Source organism: Miniopterus schreibersii (assembly GCF_964146895.1).
Source record: "Miniopterus schreibersii genome assembly, chromosome: 5".
In the NCBI taxonomy this organism is placed as follows: Eukaryota; Metazoa; Chordata; class Mammalia; order Chiroptera; family Miniopteridae; genus Miniopterus; species Miniopterus schreibersii.
Window position 1 is genome coordinate 14620611 of NC_138106.1, and position 21593 is coordinate 14642203.

Below are 21593 nucleotides of genomic sequence, written 5' to 3' on the forward strand. Positions count from 1 at the left end.
TAATTAGCTTTTTGGTCCCAGGGGAAAATCCACTAAAAGAACTTTCTTTTGAACTGTTTCAAGCATAAACGTGATCAAACCAGATTAAAAGATTTTAATATTCCCAGCTATCTGAGCTGGCATATAAGAATGTTGAAAGGGCTTGCCCTTATAAAGGCTAAGTACAGTATAAGAGCTGATTTGACAACTCTTATCTTCTTAATGTTGCTACAATAATTGAGGTTTTGTTAATAAAATGTAATTTTTCCTTTCCGTGGCTTAGGAAAGCTAATAACTAAGCCACGGAGTGCTCTGCTCAGTTCACATCCACTTGCCCTCCACACGTGCTTGCTGACTGAACCAGAGGGGGCTGCTGAAGGTAACGGGAGCAAACATGATCACAGCAGGCAGAGAAGACACTCACGGGGAACGACGTCCAGGCGCAGCAGACACTGGTCAGACCCCACTCTGTTGCTGACTGTACACTTGTACATCCCGGAGTACTCAGTAGTGGCATTTTTTATAGATATAACAGGTGACGTCATTTCTATGAAAAGAAAGATGGAGCAGAGCAAAACCATTTTTATAGAATTGCTGAGTTTTTAGTAAAGGCAAATCCTACTAAGATTGACAATCTGGGTAAAAGTGAGAGAGGCTTGAAGCTGGGCGCAGAACAAACACCAGGCAGCCACACGCATGGCTCCAGAATGCAAACAACTGTGCCTCCAGTTCCCCTGCATCACGGCAGAAATAACCAGGCCCTCCTTAGCCAGGCAGAGTCTTAGCTGCAGCAGAGCTACAGTGATTACAAAAAATGTCCCTGCCACAAGGCCCTTTGGTGCAGTAGGCAAATTTGCAAAACCCATTTCATCCACCCCGTAGGTGGAAAAACAAACAAAAGAAAGTCAGAAGGGGTCATACAGTTTGTCTCTTAATTTGAAAAAAAGAACACAGGCTCAGAGAAATCCTACTTAACCAGAATGGGGAGGGTGGAGATCAGCTTGATTAACAAACAGGTTAATCATAATAAAGTGAGCAATCAGATTTAACCAGTTTCTAAGTTTCCAGTTAGCGTCACAGAGGTGTTCTGAGATGTTTTGGTTTGGTTTTGTTTTAACAGACACATCATGGAAATATTACAGCATCTTCAACATGAATCTAGGCTCATGAACTTTCAAGATCCAACTTGTCATAACTTAGTCATTAATTTAAGATCATGAACTTTTTTCCGATAGTATTACCATCAATTAAAAACATATACCAAAGAAACCAATTATAATATCCAAAACAGTGAAACTGTTATAAAAATTTATCTATTTGCCTGGCCTGGGTGGCTCAGCAGTTGAGCATTAACCTATGATTCAGAAAACTATGGTTCGATTCCCTGTCAGGGCAGATGCCCGTGTTGCGGGCTCAATTCCCAGCAGGTGGGGGGGGGGCATGCAGGAGGCAGCCGATCAATGACTCTCCCTCATCACTGATGTTTCTATCTCTCTCTCTCTCCCTTCCTCTCTCTGTAATCAATAAATATATATTTAAAACTTTTTTTTATCTATTTATACTACCTGACAGTAAATTGTCATTATAAAACACTGAATAATTCCTATGGAATCCTGATTGTTCCGTACAGAAAAGGGAGGGTATTTGGGGATTAAAAAACATATACATACATACAATCCTACTAGATTTAAGTCCAAATCAATGGCACACAGTACAAACTGTCTAATCCAAGGTACCTGTTATCAGTGCTGTGGGCATTTTCTGTGAGTTGGACAACTTTTGCCATTCATATTGTAATGGAGGTGAACCTTCTTTTGGTTCACATTTTAGTTTAAAGTCATTTCCAATTTCTTCTGATCCATCAACGTAACATCTTGTACCTGAAGGTTTAACTGAGGAAAGAAAATTTTAACTTTATACAAAAGAATGGAAGTTGTTTACAGTGATTAAACACAGAGCGTGTATAATCATTGTGAACCACCACTGACTCATCACATGGTTCTTGGTTCAGAGTTGACAAGACCGAATGACTACAACTGGTTGTCAACACCAGTTTTCTCAGCTTCATCTAACACAAAATAGGCAAGACTGGGCTCAGACAAGCAGCCACTGCACAGGGAGCTCTGTGATTCCACGGGGCAGTCCTGAGAAAAAGCATGACATGGGCTGTGTCTCTTCAGACTCAAGGGCGCGACCTCCTCCATCCCTAACCCGCTCCTCTACTCCGTGCCTGACGGGTGCACGTGCCAAGGCACATCCCTCTGGTGCCTTTACCTCACCCATCAGGGGGTTTATAATAAATAATGCCGATGACAGAGACAGTTCACCTGGTGCAGCAAGGACCAATTAATATTCTGCACTTACATTAACCCCAAACCATCCAGAGAGCAGTGTTATAAATAAAAAGGTAAATCTGAGGCTAGAATTCAGATCTCTCTGGGTACCTGTTTAGAAAAGCTGTTAACTCCATTACCTGAAATTCACCCCAACACCGAATTAACACCTTGGTGTTTCATACTCTCCTGTTGAACTTTATTAAAGCATAATATACATACAATAACATTAACACATTTTAATAGTGTGGGTTGATCATGTTCAAATGTGTGTACATGCACACACACCCACACACACACCCACACACACACCCTGTTAAGCACCGCCCCTACCCACTCCTAGCCAGTTCCCTTGTGCTGGCTGCAGGCACCTCACTCTACACGCCTGGCCCCAGGAGCCACTGATTGGATTTTAGCACTGAAGATTAGTTCTGCTCCTTCTGGAGTCATATAAATGGAACAATACACTATGTACTTTTTGTCTTGCTTCTTAATTCATTGTAAGGCTTTTGAAATTGATCCACGTTGTCTATTTTAAAAAACCTTTTTTGCTGCTGAGTTGTATTCCACTGACTATAACATAAACTTAGTTACCCATTCATCTGTCGGGAAACACTGACTCCAGCTTTTGGGCAACTTTTAAAGCCTAACTCGCTACTGACCAGGAGCGGTTTGTGGTCTGTCAAAGTCAGACTGACCAGTGAGGAAGGCACTGCTGGGAGCTGTGGGATGTCACTGGATGAGAGGGGAGATTCTGAAGGACTCTAGGAGAGGCTAAAAGCAGCAGAGATAGCTTGGGAACCCGACGCTGTTTCTGAGGCAGGGTTAGGAGAACCGGGAGTGAAACAGGTGATGGGGCCATTCAGCTACTGCGTGAGGAGGGAAGGATGGGGAGTGCAGAGAGGGCCTGGGGGCGACACTGGGGAGACAGCGGTGGTCCATAGTTGACTGCAGCTCCACGACCTTGGGAGAAACAATGTTCCCTCTATCAGCTCTGCAGCTGGCTGTGTCTGCATCTGTTCTCCCAGCCTGATGAAGGGCAGGGCTGCTTTCTCTTCTTTTTTAGTCTGAGCTGCTTTCATTTTTTCAGCCCTGGATAGGCTTCTGCTCTTTCGCTGCTGTGAACAAGCGTGAACGGGTTTTACAGCTTCACAGTTACGAACACCACCGCTCGAACACTCATGTGAATACTGGTATGTTTTCCTTTCCTCAGTAATTGCTGGATCATCTGTGGTACGTGTATGTTTAACTCTAAAAGAAACTTTCCAAATTTGGCCATCGGGATCTATCATGTCCAGTGAGGCACCTTACTTCTTCACACATGTCTTGATAATGCTTCAATTTCATGGTATTTCTCCCCCTTCTTCTGTTACTTGCACTTTTTCATAAGGGTCAACAGATGCATTTAACTGCATTGCTGACTTCCTAAGCAAATCTGTCTCTTTTTCAGATTGATCAGTCACCCAGGAGGCTGCACGTACTGGACATTTAAATCAGTTTCTCGAATTATTGCATCCTGTGAGCCTCCAACAAAATGAGCTTTGTTTTCCATTTCCAAACTACCAATCAATCCTTTATTACATAAACTAGCAGCGGGACATGAAAGAAATGCTTTGTACATCAAATACCTACTGGAAATACAGAATACTAACCCTAACCCTCATACCCTCATCTTTTCTACTAAAGATGGCCCTGCCCAGCCAGGTGTGGCTTAGCGGTTGAGCACTGACCTAGGATCCAGGTGATTGGGGTTCGATTCCCGCTCAGGGCACATGCCCAGGTTGCAAGCTTGATCCCCAGTCGGGGGCACACAGGAGGCAGCTGATCAATGACTCTCATCATTGATGTTTCTATCTCTCTCTCTCTCCCTCTCCTTTCCTCTCTCTGAAATCAATAAAGATATATTAAAAAAATAAAATAAAAATTTAAAGATGGCCCTTTCCCGTATACCAAACCCACCCAATCATGAGCAGTTAAAGTGACTGCTCAGGAATTCCAAGGCCCCACTGAGTTTGAGATCTCAACATACTCCATCCACAATACAAGGTTTTACCAACAACGGTTTCTGAGTGTAGCCCTGGAGTGGCCCACCTGCTTTCCAAGCCCAATCATTATACCACAGGGAAGAGTAACTCTTCATCCGCAGCACTCGGTTGGATTGAAAAAAAGAAAACCACAAAGGGACACAGATAGTTTTATTCCCTAAGTTTTCTTGGGTGCGGGGTTCCAGGATACCTGGCCACTTTCTCAGAACATTTGCATCATCTAGCATAGCTGATAGCTCTTCCCAGGTAAGGGTATGTGACGATCATCAACTTGGACTTGGCCAGTGTCCCACCGATTCAGTAATGCTGTGCTCCATACACGTACAGCACCCTCTCTCCACGCTAGAGGCCCACCTCAGTCTACAGAAAACACACTTTAAATCCCCACGTGGGATAGGATATACAGGGTGGGGCAAAGTAGGTTTACAGTTGTAAGCATGTGGAACAGAGCTTGTTCTTATATTATTTATTAATTATTGTATTATTTTCCATATGCAAAGCTCCTTTTGCCCCACTCTGTATACTTTTATCGCCATGTCATCCATCCAGGAATGCTCATTTTTCTTGGTTCAAACTACCCTGACTCCAGGCGAAATCCCTGCATAGATGTTAAAAATCAATGGGCAAAGTTTGAGGAGAAACGAATTATCTGTAGAGTCTCAAAGTGACTCCCCAAGATGCTTTTCTTTTATTACAGAAGGAAAAATCAGAACTTTACAGTGGAGAAACCCAGGAGGTAACACTTAAACCACATGATCAAGATTAAGACTGAGAGATGACATCACGTGCCCCTTGACATGACTGGAGGAGACTCAGGAGACGTAAACGCCCGTGGATCTCGGACTTGATCCTAGCACAAAAGGACTTTAATAGAAAACTGTGAAATTCAAATTAGGTTTGTAGTTATAGCATTGCCTCAACATTAATTTCTTGGTTTTGATAACTGTATTATGACTTTGTGAAAGTTAATATTAGAAGAAATCAGATGATGGGTACACTCTCAGGAAGTCTCTAGTATTTTTGGAACTTTCTATAAAACTAAAATTACTTCAGAATAAAAAGTGGGGGGGAAAGGCCCGCGCTATGCTAACAGCTTCCAAATCCCAGAGCTGGCTGAGCCAGCACACGGGCGGGGCGCTGCAATCTGGTGGCGTGCACGGGGACACCCAGGAAGCTGTTCGCTGTGAACGGCCTACTCTTCAAAACCACCACCCTGTTCATTCCAGAGGTCTCCACAACGGGCCCTATGGGAGCTGTGGGGAAAGGCTCTGGTGTGGCCATGGCACTGGCACTGGCTAACTCCCCTTTCGGTTTCATTGAGACTGAGCTGCACCCACTCACAGCTGGTGCCCCGACAGAGCGGGCAGGCTGGGGCGGCACGCTGCCCCTCACCCCCAGGCGGCTAACAGTCGCCCGGGTCATGATCCCGGGTCAGCCCAGAGCGCACCGGCCATGAAGCAGCTCTCACTACTCTGCAAACAGCGGGGGGCACCTCCAGGCTTCCCACCAATGTATCAGGTTACTCTGAAGCAAGAGCCCCTTGGGCTACGGCTCGGTCTGGTCCCTAGAGGGCACTTTATCTTCTCTTCCCTCCACAGATCCTCTAAGCAGAATTTTCAGGAAAAGTTAACAGATGAGCTTCTGTTCAACTCTCTCTTTCAAAGAAAATTCTACTGGTTTCTCCCACGGCATGATTCATTTGAAAACTCGGAAGCAGTTCTCCTCTGACTCAGACAGACTCACAGAATCAGCGTACGAGTCACCTCCACCTCCCTTCAGCAATCACTTCCTCCCCCTTACCCTTCACTTAGAGCTAAGAGAAGATGCTCCGAGTCAGTGCTTCCCACTGATCCATTTGGAGGTATCAGAGGGGGTTGTGACGTTTAATGTAAAAGTGCCGCTCCTCTTTGCCCAGTCACAGCCGCAGCCATCAGTGTGCGTGGCCATACCACTGTCCAGCCTGGGCGCTCTGGGACAGGGGCAGCCTTGTGCTATAAAGATCCCTTCAGAGGAAACCTAAAAATTCAACCCAGAGCCTGGTCCTCCAGAATCAATCAATCTCTCTCCCTCCTCCACCCCACCCCATGTCTATCTGTCTGTCTGTCTCTCTCTCTCACACATACACACACACACACACACACACACTCTCTCTCTCTCTGAGGCACTGAGCCTGTCCACACCTCTTCTGGAAATACGTGCCAATTGCATCCCTCCCATTGTACCTGCCCCATCCAACAGGGATTTCACAGTAAAAAATTCTGATATTCTGATTAACTGGTATACTCTGCTTGGTATATCACGAACCAGTTAAAATTCCATATGTATCTTAACTCAATGCTTTCTGGGGAGTAGTGTTAAAAGAAGATATATAGTCAGGGTTATAATCCCGGGTACGCCTGGGTCTGAGACTTGAGTTCAGACAACCTATTAAACTTTTACCTGCTTTACATTTATAAAAAAGGAAAGCCCATGTTTACTGAATGCAGACCCAGAAAGCTAGGATTCCCAATGTTGGCACAGTCCTTTTCCTGGTTCCTAGTTCAGGTTCACTTGCTTTCATATCATCGGAAATATTTTGAATGGGTGCCATTTAGAATGAAGTGCCTTTACCAGGCGCCCCCTGTGTGCCCACTCAATGCCGCCAGCGGAAGACTATCTTTCCAACCAAGACAGCCACCGGAGTGCACAGAAACCTGGATTCCTTCTTCTGCTCAGACATTCATTCTTTAGAAAAGCATGATGTTCAAAATGAGTCTGGAACCCAAAATGCTTAACCCCTAATTAGTTCTCTAAAACAAACAGAATCTTGTTTCTCCATCTGAAGGGGTTAAGAGTGCTAGTGCATGACCACATACCCTAGAGAAGGACAGTAAACTTTGCAGTCTTTGACAGCTTGCAAAAAGCTTACACTTATCTCCTTAACTAGCCTAGAGAGAGCTAGAAGACATGCTAGTGACGCCTGGCTAATCCCCTCACTTAAGGATGAAAAACTGTGATCCTCATGGAGTTAAATGATTCTGATGTCTATGGTCTTATCCCAATTCATAATCCTTCTACCATACTCCATCTCCATTCTAAATTGGTCATCATAGAAACCTCATTTATTCTTTGGGTAATGCATTTTGAAAAACTTTACAGTACACATTAACAATTCTGAACTGAATGAGATTAAATAGAGATTTAATGATAATTACATCTTGTAATGTTTCACAAAGGCAGGCTGAAACCCAGGAAATAAAGATGCTCTTTAATTCTCAGGAGAAATCTGAGGACAACACCAAAAACAAAAACAAAACAAAACCTGGATCCTCCGACTCCTGGCTCAGGATTCTTTTCCTGTATTACAGAACCTCTTCATTTACTTTCAAACTTTTTTATAAATTTCACAAAGAAACTAGTCATTTATTTTTTTTTCTATCCAAAAAAGAATGCTAGCTTTATGTTTTGTGTTATTTGAGGACAGAATTACTTCAGATGTTTAAAATTATTACTCTAAAAAACCAAGCTTTGTCTCACATGAATGCTGCTACAATCCTACCATGACCACTGATCCTGTTAATAAGTAACGTTAATAAATATAACTTACCAAGAACTTTCAGCTGAATCTTCTTATTTCCAACACCAGGGGCTTTTTTCACTTTGCACTGATATGTGCCAATATCTGACAATTGTAAATTGGTTACATTTATGGACGCATCGCCAGATCTGAGGTCACTACTTGTAAAATGTACTCTTCCTTTTAGATCCGGATAGTAGTCATCATAAATTTTGTCTCCAGAATATAAAATAATCTAAAAGAAAACCAAAATAAGACAGGACAACAACAACAAAGCAAAACCTGCCTCATTAAAGGAGCTCTGGATATGCCACGCGACTGTGGGATCCAAAAGGAGAGTGTGAACACATATCACGAGGAAACCTACAACCATTCAAAGCACAGATTAAGAAAACAGAAGAGGTCCATGTGATCCTTGAGTATGGTCACACACTCTCATTTTCAATGAGGAATCCAAGACCCAGCACGAGTGGGTAATCCAGCCCTCCATGAGTGTGAGGTAGTGAAACTGGACAGGAGCACAGAGCTGTACACTCTCTCGGCTGCCTCAGAGCCCACAGTATGTATGCCAATTAAGTGTATAAAATCAAGTAAACACCACCACCATTCCCAAAAAAGGGGTTTTGATAATTAGCTGTGACATATAACAAAAAAGAAATTGTTTGTCTTAATACTAAGTTGGAGGGTTAATATTTAATAATTGAGGGTTCTAGAAGCTAACAGAAAAATCATAAAATAAACCCCTTAAGATGTGTGCCCAGGTTCACAGGACCTTTCAATTAATCTTCTGCGAGTAAGACCCTTTCTTAATTCCACTGAGTTCTCTGAGCTAGTTACAGTCTTTAATGGAAATAACTAAAGGCTAAATGTAGTGGGAAATTCTGTTAAACCTGACTTGGAAGAGACTTATAAGAGTCACCTCTAAGTATAACTAAAGTTAATTTAACACACTTTATAGTTTTTCACATTTGCTAACAAAATTCTTCAGTCCGGCCCTGGCCAGTGTGGCTCAGTGGTTAGAGTGTCAGCCCCATACACCGAGGGATCTCGAGTTTGATTCCTGGTTAAGGGTATGTGTCTGGGTTGCAGGTTTGATCCCCGGTCGGTAGGGGCGCGTTTGGGAGGCAACCAATCAATGTTTCTCTCTTACATTGATGTCTCTCTCTCCCTATCTCCCCCCCCCCCCCCCCCCCGCCTTCCTTCTACAGTCTCTCTAAAAATCACTGGACAAAATATCCTCAGTTGAGGATTAACAAACAAAACAAACAAACAAAAAATCCTTCATTCGGGTCATCTGAGACCCAAGGGCCGAAGATCGGTGGTGCCAAACTCAAATAATAACCAGAAAACACTATAGTCTATATGCTGCAAATAATTTTTTATCTGAGATGTTAATTATGGACATCAGTACAATCAGAATAAATGCCCTCCAGGAATTTCTTGAGGGCAGGGGCTTGGGTTCTTTTCTGTATTATCACCTCCTTACCATGCTGACCCCACTCCTAACTCACTAAAGATCTTTTATTTGTATCTTCCGTGTCTGCTTCTAGGAAGCGCTCAATCCCCAGCTTGCTAAGTTTGCTAAGTAAACAGCTGAAGGGTCCACAGCTGACCTGCTCTGTAAACAGCCACTACTTCAAGTGTTCTATCTTCTCACCACACCCGCTTGTCAGCAGCATGGCTGAGGACTCCTCGGAGGAGGCCGTGGTATCTCCCTTTGTATTTAACTAGGATTCCCCAGGAATTCAAGCCATATACTTTCAGTTCCTCACTCTGCTACACACACACACTTTGGCAGTCTTTTGAAGGGGGCCTGACAAGTAAGATGTGTCCCCACTGTGAGTTACTCTGTAAACTATCTTAGTCTTTTCCCACGAAAACAATGTTCTGAACGGCAGTTAGGACACGGGGAGCGAGCATTTACCAGGCAGTGTTGGTTGCCTTCGCCGCCCTGCAGGGTGGCGGTCTTACCGCATCTATCCCGTAGCCTGAGGAAAGCGGCGGCTCTCCCAGGCCCGACTTTCGCAAAGTCACAGAGCTCAGGTGCAAACCAGACGCCTGTGAGCTGGCACGGTATCCTGACGTGGTTAACATTTCTACACACGCGCAGTACTTCAGGAAAGTCTCGTGACAATCCTGAGAGGTAGGTGTATTTGTGCCCATTCTACACGAGGAAACTGAGGCTTACTGAGGCTTCTGGAACACGGACGGCGGTAATAGGGAGCAAAGGGGGGGAGTCAGAGAAACCTGGGTGCAAGTCCCAGCTGCAGCGCTGCCAGCTGTGTGACTCTGGGCATGCTCCTTCAAATCTCTGGGCTCTTTTCTCCTCCGCACGTGGAAGGCAGTAACTCTCCTTTTAGTGTTGTTTTAAGGCTTATAAATATATATATATAATTAAAGTATATGAAACACCACAGAGCACACTGTAAGTACACCGTACATGGCAACTGTCTGCTGACTTAAGAGATCAAACACAGAGTAAGGAGGGACATTTCTCCAGCCCAGTCCCCACAACAATGCTGTTGGCATAAATTTATTAAAGGAAGGGCTCAGCGGGCATATAACGTAGCTCAATTCTATGTAAGCACCCTCTTCTGTACCAATCTCTCCCTCTAACCCTCTAGCTTTCTTTAGGCCTAGTTTTACTGTGTTTTACACTATGAGGCTAGTTTTTTAACCCACAAATGGACACTTAAACCCAGTCCCCGGTTTCCTAATGTCTTGTAAGTTCTGCAGGAAGCAAAGCTGTGCCTCCCATTCAGCACGGATGACTTCAGGTCCTCCTCCCATGAACAAGGTCGCAGGACGACTGACACACACTGGGCTTCTCGGTCTCCAGGACAGCCTTGTTACGGCTTCCCTCATACGTCTTAAGCCAGAGCATTTAAGACCTGCGCTCTCCACCCATCTTAACCATGAGAGTGGGATCCTGGGCTTGAAAGGCAGATGGGCACTGGCTGCCAGGGGCATGAGAGTACGTAGGGCCTCAGGTAGACGCCTGTGCTCAGGGTGCTGGCCCTGCCACGGAAGACGGGGGTGCAGGAGAGCAAGGCAAGGAGGGAGGAAACAGGGCACCTGGGCTAAGCAGACAGAGGAGTCAGTTTCAACTTATTTCGCTTAGGGCAGCAGAGGGAACTTTCAGTAGCAGAACCAGGACAGAGGTGTGTCCCTGGGGAGGGCAGCCCTAGTCGTTCCCAACTTGGGAAAGCACCTTAATTATTTCCTTCACAAATACCTATGGGCACACTGCCTGGATTTGCCAAAACTAGTAATTGTGTAACTGCACTGATTCAGCCACGAAATGGCTGAACAACCCCTTCTTTTACATGGACCGTAAGTAAAAATAAAATTTCTCTTCTAAATACATCTATCCCGTAGACTCTCAAACAACATGGGGGTTAAGGGTACCAGTACCCAGCCTCGTCCAGTAGGAAACCCACATATAACTTTTCTTTTTAATCCTCCCCCAAGGATTTGTTTTTGATTTTAGAGTGTGGGGAGGAACCACATCCACGTGGTCAGCACAGTGATGGGCACGGAAGGCAAGTCCCACAGACAGCTGCCGAGTGGCGAGCACTCCGTGAACTTACCACTTGGTCTACCTTCTGGTTATCATCTGGGGACAGCAGCCACTCAATGTCCAGGGGTCCCTGGTCTTCCGGACCTTGGGTAAATTTGCACGGCAAGTAGGCAGTTTCCCCTTTGGCCTTTTCAACCATGTGGTCAGGGCTGGTGATGCTCAAACCTCTGGTGACATCTGCAGAAGGAAACAAGCACATGGACTAAGCACCGGCACGCTCAAGCACCCAGCCCTTCAGAAGAGACACAGGATGCAGTGAAAGCAGGATGCAATTTGGGACCCGAGTAGGGGAGCTCAAACTCAGCGGTGCCCAGTTTTTAGTTTGTGCCTTCGTAACATTAGAATGATAGTATAATCTAATCACTGGGACACATACTGATGAATTCTGACACTTTTTTTTTCCGCCAAGAGTTCTTTAATTGTACATTTTTATTAAATTTGATTCTATAACTTTTATTGAATGCTTAAAAATATTTCTAAGCAAAGAGAATAGATCCCAAGAGTTTTCTCATCCCAAGGAAAAAAACCCGTATTTTTCTTTTTCTGGTTTTTGTTTCTACATGAGCTGATGGGTGTAACTAAACTCACTGTGGTAATTATTTCACAATATGCTCAAGTCAAATCATACAGTTCATCTTAAACATGTAGAGTTCTGTACGTCAATTATATCTCAAAAGAAAAGTTTCTCCAAAACTGGAAAAGAAGAAATCGTCACATATAAGCAAGAAATATATAACAGTTGGAGCGTTGTCCTGTACACCAAAAGGTTGCGGGTTTGATTACCGGTCAGGGCACATACCTGGGTTTTCAGTTGGATCCCAGTCAGGGTATGTATGGGAGACAACTGATCAATGTTTCTCTCCCACACTGATGTTTCTCTCTCACTCTCTAGTTCTCTCAAAATCATTTTTTTTAAAAAAAAATATGAGAATGAAAATTTGGTATTAAAAAAATTTCCTAATTACTCTGTGCTTTTAAGGTTTTTATTTTGTAAAAATAGAATTAAAAAGTTAAATGACATCAGACATCTAAATGTGTCTAAATTCAAATCCTAATCATGCTCTCAGTACTTCTACCTACAGTCATTAGAATAAAATGACTTAGTTTTCATAATAGTATATTTTATTCTCATTTGATACATAAAAATTACTTTTATCTTAAAAGAGTACCTTAGAAAAGTTACATATATATAAAAATAACCTGGAAAGATATATACCAAACTGCTAACAGCAGTTATTTTTTTGAGAACTGAGATTTTTAAGAAAGATGACTGCCCATTCCTGTTTTATACTGAGATGTTCTTAATATGTATACTACTAAAGAAATTTTAAGCAGACTTTTAAGTGGCTTTCAGTATGTCATTTTTAAAAAATGTCTAAAACATGCAGCATATACCAGATACAAAAATCTCAAGATCATACAAAACAGTTACTGGGTTTCCTAGCAACAATGAAGGGGCCTCTTTACACAAGAGGCAGTTTTTCAAGTGTTGGATGTTTGCAACAGCCACGAAAGTAACTTTTAAAAAAAATTTATTTTTCAATTACAGTTTATATTCAGTATTATTTTGTATGAGTTCCAGTTGTACAGCATAGTGGTTACACAATCATACACATTACAAAGTGGTCCCCCTGATATATCAAGCACCCACCTGGTACCATACATAGTTATTACAGTATTATTAACTATATTCAAAAGGCAGACACTTGGTCTCAAGCAGTGTCTCCAGGGATTCTTTCCTAATACTGCCCAATTCTATTTAAGAAGCAAACTGAATGATAATTTAAGTTGCAGGATCAAACATAGTCTGAAAATGGAATCAAATAACAAATCTTCTTGTAATTTTATTCAAACTTATATTCAGAGTACGACAAAATATATAGCACATTATCAACAAGTATTTGCAAGGTCCAGTTAATAAGTGCTCGGCACTGGATTAGATGAATAAATAAAAAGAATCATGTCCCATTTGGGCATATGTCCCATTTTGGCAGTGACTGAAATAATCTCTCAATCCCAAATCACTTGTGGGATCGGCAGAGTTTCTTTCCTGCCCAGTCTGACTTCTATCTGAGCATCAAAATGACGAGTTCATCAGTGTATTTTTTTAGTCCTTTATGTTGTCAATCTCCTACTAAGGCCTTAGATCTATTTCCACCCTGAGAACGGAGAATTGGAGATCCTAGAAAGCACTAACTCCAACTGGCAATGCTTAAACAGATAGCCCACCTTGACTTCTTTAATTTTACTTTCGAGTTTAAGCTACATGTTAACTGGGATGGTCTTCAGTTATTTTTCCCCTCAAGCAATCTTAAAATCATAGGAAGTTGGAAAGTGCTCATGAAATTTTGTGGTTGATTCAAAAAGAGAGAAGTAAACATGTGAGGACTTTTAATAATGTTTTGAGTGAGGAAAGTCTTGGAGAAAAACAGGAGAAACAAAAATTATGAAGCGAAAATCAAGTTTACATTAAATATTTTAGGTCAGAAAAATCAGCAGGCAGCATTCAATAAACACTCACTAAATGAAGGATAGTTTTGTGTTCTATCACTGAGGAAACAAACAAAAGGAATGCTATCAAACATGCTTTCCATGTATTTACCTACACCAGCAAGATAAATGTGAAGTCTGACCAGTGCGGTGGCCTGTGCACAGGGATTGAAATCACAGTCTGAATGTAAAATAAAGACATGAGAGGCCAGGTGTTTCCTACCCTGCACCCACCGTGAGTGTTGCACATTTGCTTTTGAAGCCAAAGACCTGACTGTCACTGGTTTTCTCTACAGCAGAGCAAAACTTCAGGTACTCAGCTAAGTAAACAGATAAAAAATAAAAATCTCATAGGCACAAGGACCTTCATATCAGAGAAGGGGAGAGAATCTACCGGAGATGAAAGATGATCCATTTCAAAACAGGGGAGAAAAATTAAGTTGTAATGTGGCTAAAAGTATGTGAAAATAAAGTCAGACCTTTACCTATTGAAGATGGAACGACAGCAGTGAAAGTGTCCTGGAGGTCTGGGGCCAATCACACAAGGACATCAGAGGAAGCTCTAGGGGGAGGAATGGAGTCCCCAGCTGTGTGGGTCATGCTTTCCCATCTGAAAAGCCCCCTTTCTCCCACCTCCAGTCCCTAATCAGAGGATCCCCACCTTTCACTTCCTCTCAAAGGGTTTCCCGATCCCCACAGGCAGTCAGGGTTAACCACTTCCTTCTGTTACACAACACTCTTAGGAGGTAGTTGTTTACCTGCCCCTGCCCTTAAGCAAATAGTTTCACTCACTTAACAGATTTTCAGGGCTTATCTTTGGAAGGTACATCCCAAGCCTTATCTAGCAAGCCCTCCACCCTGGCCCTGTGGTTAAACAAAACTGTAAAACAGCAACTGGAGGGCAGAGCTCAGAGTAGAGGGAAGGTGAAGGAGCCAGTGAAAGGGGAGTGGTTGGCGAGGGGAGAGGGGACCACCAGGCCTTGTGGAGAAAACACCAAGGCCATGGGAAGATCACGTATCCAGGGAAGCAGAGGTGGACCGACAACGCCCAGATGGGAGGTACAGCTCAGAAGGGGACGCCTGTCATGTGCTGATGGGATCAGCCCATTGCTTATTACTTTAATATTCACATTACGAGAAAGGTTAGCAAATCTGGTTAAAACAAAAACTAACGTGATTGCAGCTTTATATACAATGATGTTAAAATGAGGAAAATATGACATTAAGAAAAGCTTCTTTGTGAATATTCTAAAGTCCCAACTATGGATGAAGAAGAGCTGCTGGTCTGCCTTTCACCTATCTCTAGAACATCAGGCAGAAAACTATTCTACACTCAAAATCTCTGGAGTTATCCCAAAGATATTAAGCAAAAAAGAAAAATTAGAAATTAAAACAAAAATTTAAATTTAATTTCTAAAGTCCTGTATATTTCTTTAGTTTCTTGGAAAGGGGAATATTATGTCGACCTTAATGTCAGTTGTGATAAACAATTTATCTGACATTGAGATTTTTGAGAAATGTTAAAGAATGTCATAGAGGTTACTATTCTAAATACAGAGGACATAATCATTCAATCGGATTGTAGAGTTGGGATCACAGAAGTTCCTAAGTTACATAAAAACACAATAGTAAAGCCCTGGTAGGGTGGCTCAGTCTGTTGGAGCATCATCCCATACACCAAAAGGTTGCGGGTTCGATTGCCGGTCATGGTGTTATGGGCAGTTAAAGACATGAGCAGAGCAAGGACGACAGGCCAAGTAGAGAAAGCCCCAGATGGCTAGCAAGGAGCAAAACTGGGAAACAGGAACCTCACCCTCAGGGGAACCTCTCCTCTCTAGCATGTCACTAGTCATGCGGTTTAGGCCCCATGACCTTTTCCTCCCTAAACATAACATCTAGGCCTCAGTTGTAGTTCAGCTCCAGGCACAGAAAAGCAGCAAAACCAGATAAGTGGCGCCTTGGCTGCCTCAGGACCAGATACAATGACCAATGACCCTGCCCTGGAACCAACCAGTCAGTGAAGACCAAGACCCTGAAAGAGCACCCCTGGAAAGCTGATGAATATTCTACTGAGACCCTCCCCTGAGGCCTCCCCTAAGATTCCCACTTGCCAGAGAGAGAGAAATATGCTCACGACAAAGGACCCAGGGTGCTTCCCTCTCCTTCCCTCCTAGGGGACCCCAGGAAACTTGCAACCAGGGGAGCAATGGGCAGCAGGAGCTCATCCAGGGCTAACCCCCGAGCCTGTCTCCAGGCCCCCTTCTCTCTCTGACTCCTCAGTGAGCCAGAGCAGCCCAGCCAGGCTCTCCTGTTACATCCTCTGTGCCCTTCCTTGTTTCACTGTCCTAAGTACATTTTTGTTGCAGCCAATACATTCTTATTTTGCCACACTTTGTCTCTTGATTGAAATCTTTCCTTCAAGAAGACAATAACTAAGCTCCCTCGTCTCCCGGGTAACACGGGCACATACCTAGGTTGAGTTTAATCCCTGGTTGAGGCATGTATAGGAGGGAGCCAATTGACGTTTCTCTTTTTCTTTTTCTCTCTCTCTCTTTCTCTCTTCCTCTCTCACAAAAAAAACAACAACAATAAAAAACATACCCTCGGATGAGGATTAACCCCCCCCAAAATTGGAAAAAATTCTTTCTCTATCTCCTATTTAAATAATACTACGTCTTTTTATAACTTTGAGGTCTACACCGAGGGCAGGGGCTATAACTTACTTATTTGCACGATAAATTAAAATTGTTTATCTGTTAATATTTTTATAAACTTAATTTTTTGTTTTGTAATATGTTTGTAACTTTTTATATTTGAGGTGCATTTAGTTTCAGTTTTAGAAATTTTGTACATATTCTGTACTCTCTAGAATAAAATACTAGTTTTTATATTGTATTCTATATTATTATGCAAAATAAATGCCAAAATACCAAAACCAAAAATGAAACAAAAACATAGTAAAAAATGATCCACTAGAGCAATATTAAGAAATCAAATGGACAACTCAGGAACTAGGGTGTTTACTGACTGCGACAAGTATAATTTTGTTGTTTGCTAAATACTACAGATGTCTGGGTTAGCAAGCAAGTCACTGGGATATTCCAAACCCCATGCAAAAATGCAACTGCGGCAGGCAGTTAGACAGACATGAGCTGAGCAAGGACAGTGGGCCAGGTAGGAAAGGTCAGCAGGGTGCCTAGCAATGGGAAAAACTGGTAAAACAAGGACCTCACTCCCAGGGTAACCTTTCCTCCCCTAGCATATTGCTGGTCATGCGGTTTAAACCCCCTGAACTTTCATGTCACTGGTCATGGTGTTTAGACCCCATGACCTTTCCTCCCTAGAGATCATATCCAGGCCTCAGCTGTATTTCAGCTCCAGGCCCAGAAAAACAGCAAAACCGGGCACGTGATGCCAGGACCAGCTGCATTGACTAATGACCCCCTGCCCTGACACTCAATCAAAGACCATGATCCTGAAAGGACACACCTGAAAAGCTGATGGTCAGTCTAGTGGGATCCTCCCCTGGGACCTCCCCTAAAAGCCCCACCCTTAAAAGCCCTTAGGATGGAGGACCCAGGGCTCTCCCTCCCAGGAGCACGCTCATGCCTTTCCCCTTCCCCTCATCTGCCTCCCAGGTGCATTACCTTTACCTTCCTCTCTCCTAAGCTCCAAGGACACTTGTTTCCTGAGACCATTTCTTCTACCACTCACTTCTACCTCTGTGATTTTCTAAATAAAATTTCTCTTATAGTTTAAGTCTTGGCTCTGAATTCTTTCCTAGCCAGAACCCAGGTACTGAGGTTGCTGAACCAAGGTCTGGTCTGACCCCCACCGGTCTAACACCTGGTGCTGTTCTCACTGCTGCCAACACAACCACTATGTTATCTGGATCATTTCCTTCCCCCGTCACCAGATGTTAATTCCAACCGGCGCCAATTCCCTTCTTCCTTCTCACCATGAAGTAGCCCTGGGATTAGCAATATTTAAAAGTCACCTAAACAGCGTTTCTAAAACGCAAGAAGAAAAACATTTTAAATATGTTAATCTAGTTACCTACTCCAACGAGGCTTTTAAATGCCTGAGGGATTAAAGAAAATACTTAAGGAAGGTAGAAATTATGCTCTGTGCTGTCCAGGAGTTTTGGTGGTTTAACTCCCATGTGTGCTACTCAGTACAGTATGTTAATATGTACATAGAGCTAAGAAAAGTCAGAGAAGTTAATAACAATGAGAAATGATATTAAGTATACTTATTTGCTTTTCTATGCAGCTTTTTAAAAATATAAATTCCCAGCTCTCCACCCATAAGAAATCAAAAAGCAGGTACCCAGGAAATAAACTGAGATGGAAACAATCATTTTAACAATAAATAGTAACAAACAGTAACTGAGGACTTATTACATGCCAGGCACGTCTCAAAGTACTTCAAACATATTAATTCTTTCAATTCTCAAAACCACTCTGAGGGAGGAACTACTGTTATCCCCACTGTAAAGCAAAGGAACAGAGACACTGAAAGGTATTTAAGCTACTGAAGGGAACAAGACACACATGCAGGCAGCCTGGCTCCCAAGCCACACGCATCCTGTAAGTAGCAGTCCACAGTCAACACTCCTGGACGCAGAGATTTCATTTTTAAAATCACTATAAAACACAGGATGTTGTCAGAACCCCATTCCAATCACCGTGGTGGATGACAACATGGAATTTTATTTTTCTTCTCGACATTTCTAAGGACACATTTTAGGTAGCACATGGTTCAGGAGTTTGGGTGAACCTTTTATTAACAGAAAGATAAATACCAGACTAGGACTCCAGTGCCAAGTTTTTCACAAGAAAAGCTTGATCATTTTGGACACGTTGCTTCTCCAGGGCTCAAACACAAATTAAGGGTGTTGAACTGAATTATCTATTGCAGAGCTAAATCTGTCCTGATTTTAGACCATCAGTCAATCAACCTACAAGAAGCCTTTCCCGGACATCCCCCACCCCCGCCCCCAAACCCAAAGGGCAGCAGCTCCAGTCCACCCCACAAGGCTGCCATTTCTGAAGCAGTGGCATACCGGACTGTGGCAGCAGTCCTGCCAGTAACAGTGTGGGCTCTGAGGTCGGATCTGGGTTCAAATTCAACCTGAGCCTTCCACCTGCTTGACCACAGGCAAGTACTGCTTTCTTTAAAATGGGAGTAGTAATAATGCCGACTTCACCGCAGGGATTAAATAAAATAATGCGTGTAAAGCATCAGAATATAGGGTGTCCCCCCCAAATATATACACATACATTTTTGGATAGCTCAATTGATGTTTCTTTCTTTTCAGATTTAACCCATTGGAATTAATAATTATTCAAGTGTGTGTACATTTTTTGGGGACACCCTGTAGTTCCAGCATAACCCAGTATGATCCTTGCAATAGACAGTGTCTGTATGATAGCTCACTGTCACCTTACAAGCCTGTCACTCCTGCTAGGATATAAACTTCTGTAGTATGGGGAGGGTATCTTTAATCTTTCATCCCTCACACTTATTCCATATAGGAAGAACTAAAAATGTGTTATATAAATAAATGACACTGAAATGTATCTACTAGGATTGGCAATCAGAACATCGCTGGTGACCTAGGCCTAACCCGATTCAGTAAAGGCTGTGTGGAGAGTTGCAATGGTATGTATCTGACTGATACATCAGAGGCTGAGGTTTATGAGTAAAAACAGAAGTGACTGACTACTGTTTTGAGGAACTTCTGAGGCTGTCCAGGACAGGACAAAAAAGTGTGATGTGTGGTTACAGAAAGTTTGTTCTGAGATGAGAAATGTAGAGCATGTCTATCAGTCAAAAGGAAACAGCAATTACATGGTAGAACACACACAGTAGAAACACTCAGAGACGTAAGGATCGAGGTACCGGGAACGGATGATCCTTAGAAAACGGGAGATCAGACACCTTTAAATTAGAACGGAAGGGCCCTGGCGGAGTAGCTCACGCCAAGGTTGTGGGTTCGATCTCCAGTCAGGGCACGTGCAAGAGCCAATTAATGAATGCGTAAATAAATAAGTGGAACAAAAAAAAAATCAATGTTTTTCTCTCTCCCTCTCTCAAAATCAATAAGTAAAATAAAATAAATTAGAATGGAGAGGACATAAAAAATATACTTGTGGATAATTTTTGAGGGTGTGGAGCAACTAGAACTGTCATAGTCTATTGGTGGGAGTGTCAATCAGGATGACTGACTTTGGAAAACTGGCAGTATCAACCACAGCTGAATATATAACCTACGGGACCCCGGAAACTCAATTCATAGGTAGAGAAATGTGTGCACCCGTGCACTAAAACCCATGCACAAGAATGTCATAGCAGCGCTTTTCTCAACAGCAAAAAACTGGAGGGGAAAAATGACCATCGGCAGTAGAATGGGTAGATCGACTAGTGTGGGCAAATACAGATACCACAAAGTGAGGAAAATAAACAAACCAAAGTCGCACAATGTGAATAACCTAACGAACCTGAGAGTGAGTAGAAGTTATAAAGAAACATACTGTACAGTTCCACTTATATAAAGCACTGACAGTACACCAATTTCTGTTAGAAATCAGAGGAGAGCAAAGGAAGTAACTGGAGGGAGCATGAGGGGACTTGTGAAATGTGGGTTATTTCTATTTCTTGATCTGGGTGACATTACATGGATGTGTCAGTCTGTGATAACGTCGTCACCTGTACACGTAAAAATAATGCTCTAGACCACCTACTTTCCTATGTATGAATGTCATACTTCACATAAAAGGTTTACTTGAAAATAAGTTTAAAAAGAGCTGAAGGAGTTAGAGGCAGAAAAGCTATTTTTATTTTGTCTTTGTTAAAATATAATGTTCTGATGCTTTATAAATGTACTTCAAATTACAATAAAACCAGTCTCCCGAGTGCACACAGCTGTGCCTTAGCTCTTCCTCTCCAGCTGTGCACCAGCCCTTGAGCAGGAGCAGAGAAACTGGCCTGTAGGACTGATCCACAGCAGGGGTGGGAGCTGCAGTTTGGCCATGGGACCCGGAGATTCGTGAAGAAATTCTGGTTTTACAGTCACCGGAAGCAGAGGTCAGTCTGGCTCAGTGGTTAGAGCGCTGGCCCACAGACCGAAGGTTCCAGGTTGGACTCCTGCCAAGCATGTGAACCTCAGTTGCAGGCTCGATCCCCCGCCCCGGTCGGGGTGCATGCGGGAGGCAGCCAATCCATGTGTCTCTCTCACATCCATGTCTCTCTCTCTCTCTCTCTGAAAAAGCAATGGAAAAAATATCCTCAGGTTAGGATAAAATCAATCAATCAATCACTGTATTTTAGAGGTCAAGGCACTGTGGCGTGTGAATTGTAAAAAAATGTAAATCCTAAAATGCCAAGATAACGCTGCGACGGAGGGTTGGGGGAGGGGACAGGAGAATGAAGTATAGGGGTTCAGAACAAGTCACCCCAAGACGTGCCTCTGTAGTGTGCAGGTTATTCTGAGCTAAAGGAAAGCAAGACCTTTTGGACCCAAGAGAAACTAGGAAGAATCTGAATTAGCGACCTTGCCCATAATCAGCTATATGTCAGGGCAAACCATGAATGACTCATCCTGCACT

The 21593-nt window shown here is 43.0% G+C and overlaps 1 protein-coding gene across 3 annotated transcripts in view; it reads right to left on the reverse strand.

Annotated features, from left to right (window-relative positions):
* CXADR (CXADR cell adhesion molecule) overlaps window positions 1-21593 on the reverse strand; it is a 50153-nt gene that overhangs the window by 17331 nt on the left and 11229 nt on the right. For 2 of the 3 annotated variants that reach the window (XM_081138249.1, XM_081138248.1), the window contains exons 2-5: window positions 11504-11670; window positions 7944-8148; window positions 1716-1871; window positions 404-526 (exon numbers count right to left, since the gene is read on the reverse strand). In XM_081138249.1, coding sequence (XP_080994375.1) covers window positions 404-526; window positions 1716-1871; window positions 7944-8148; window positions 11504-11670 — 651 coding nt within the window. The remainder of the gene's footprint in view (window positions 1-403; window positions 527-1715; window positions 1872-7943; window positions 8149-11503; window positions 11671-21593) is intronic. The other variant, XM_081138250.1, reaches the window with a different exon arrangement.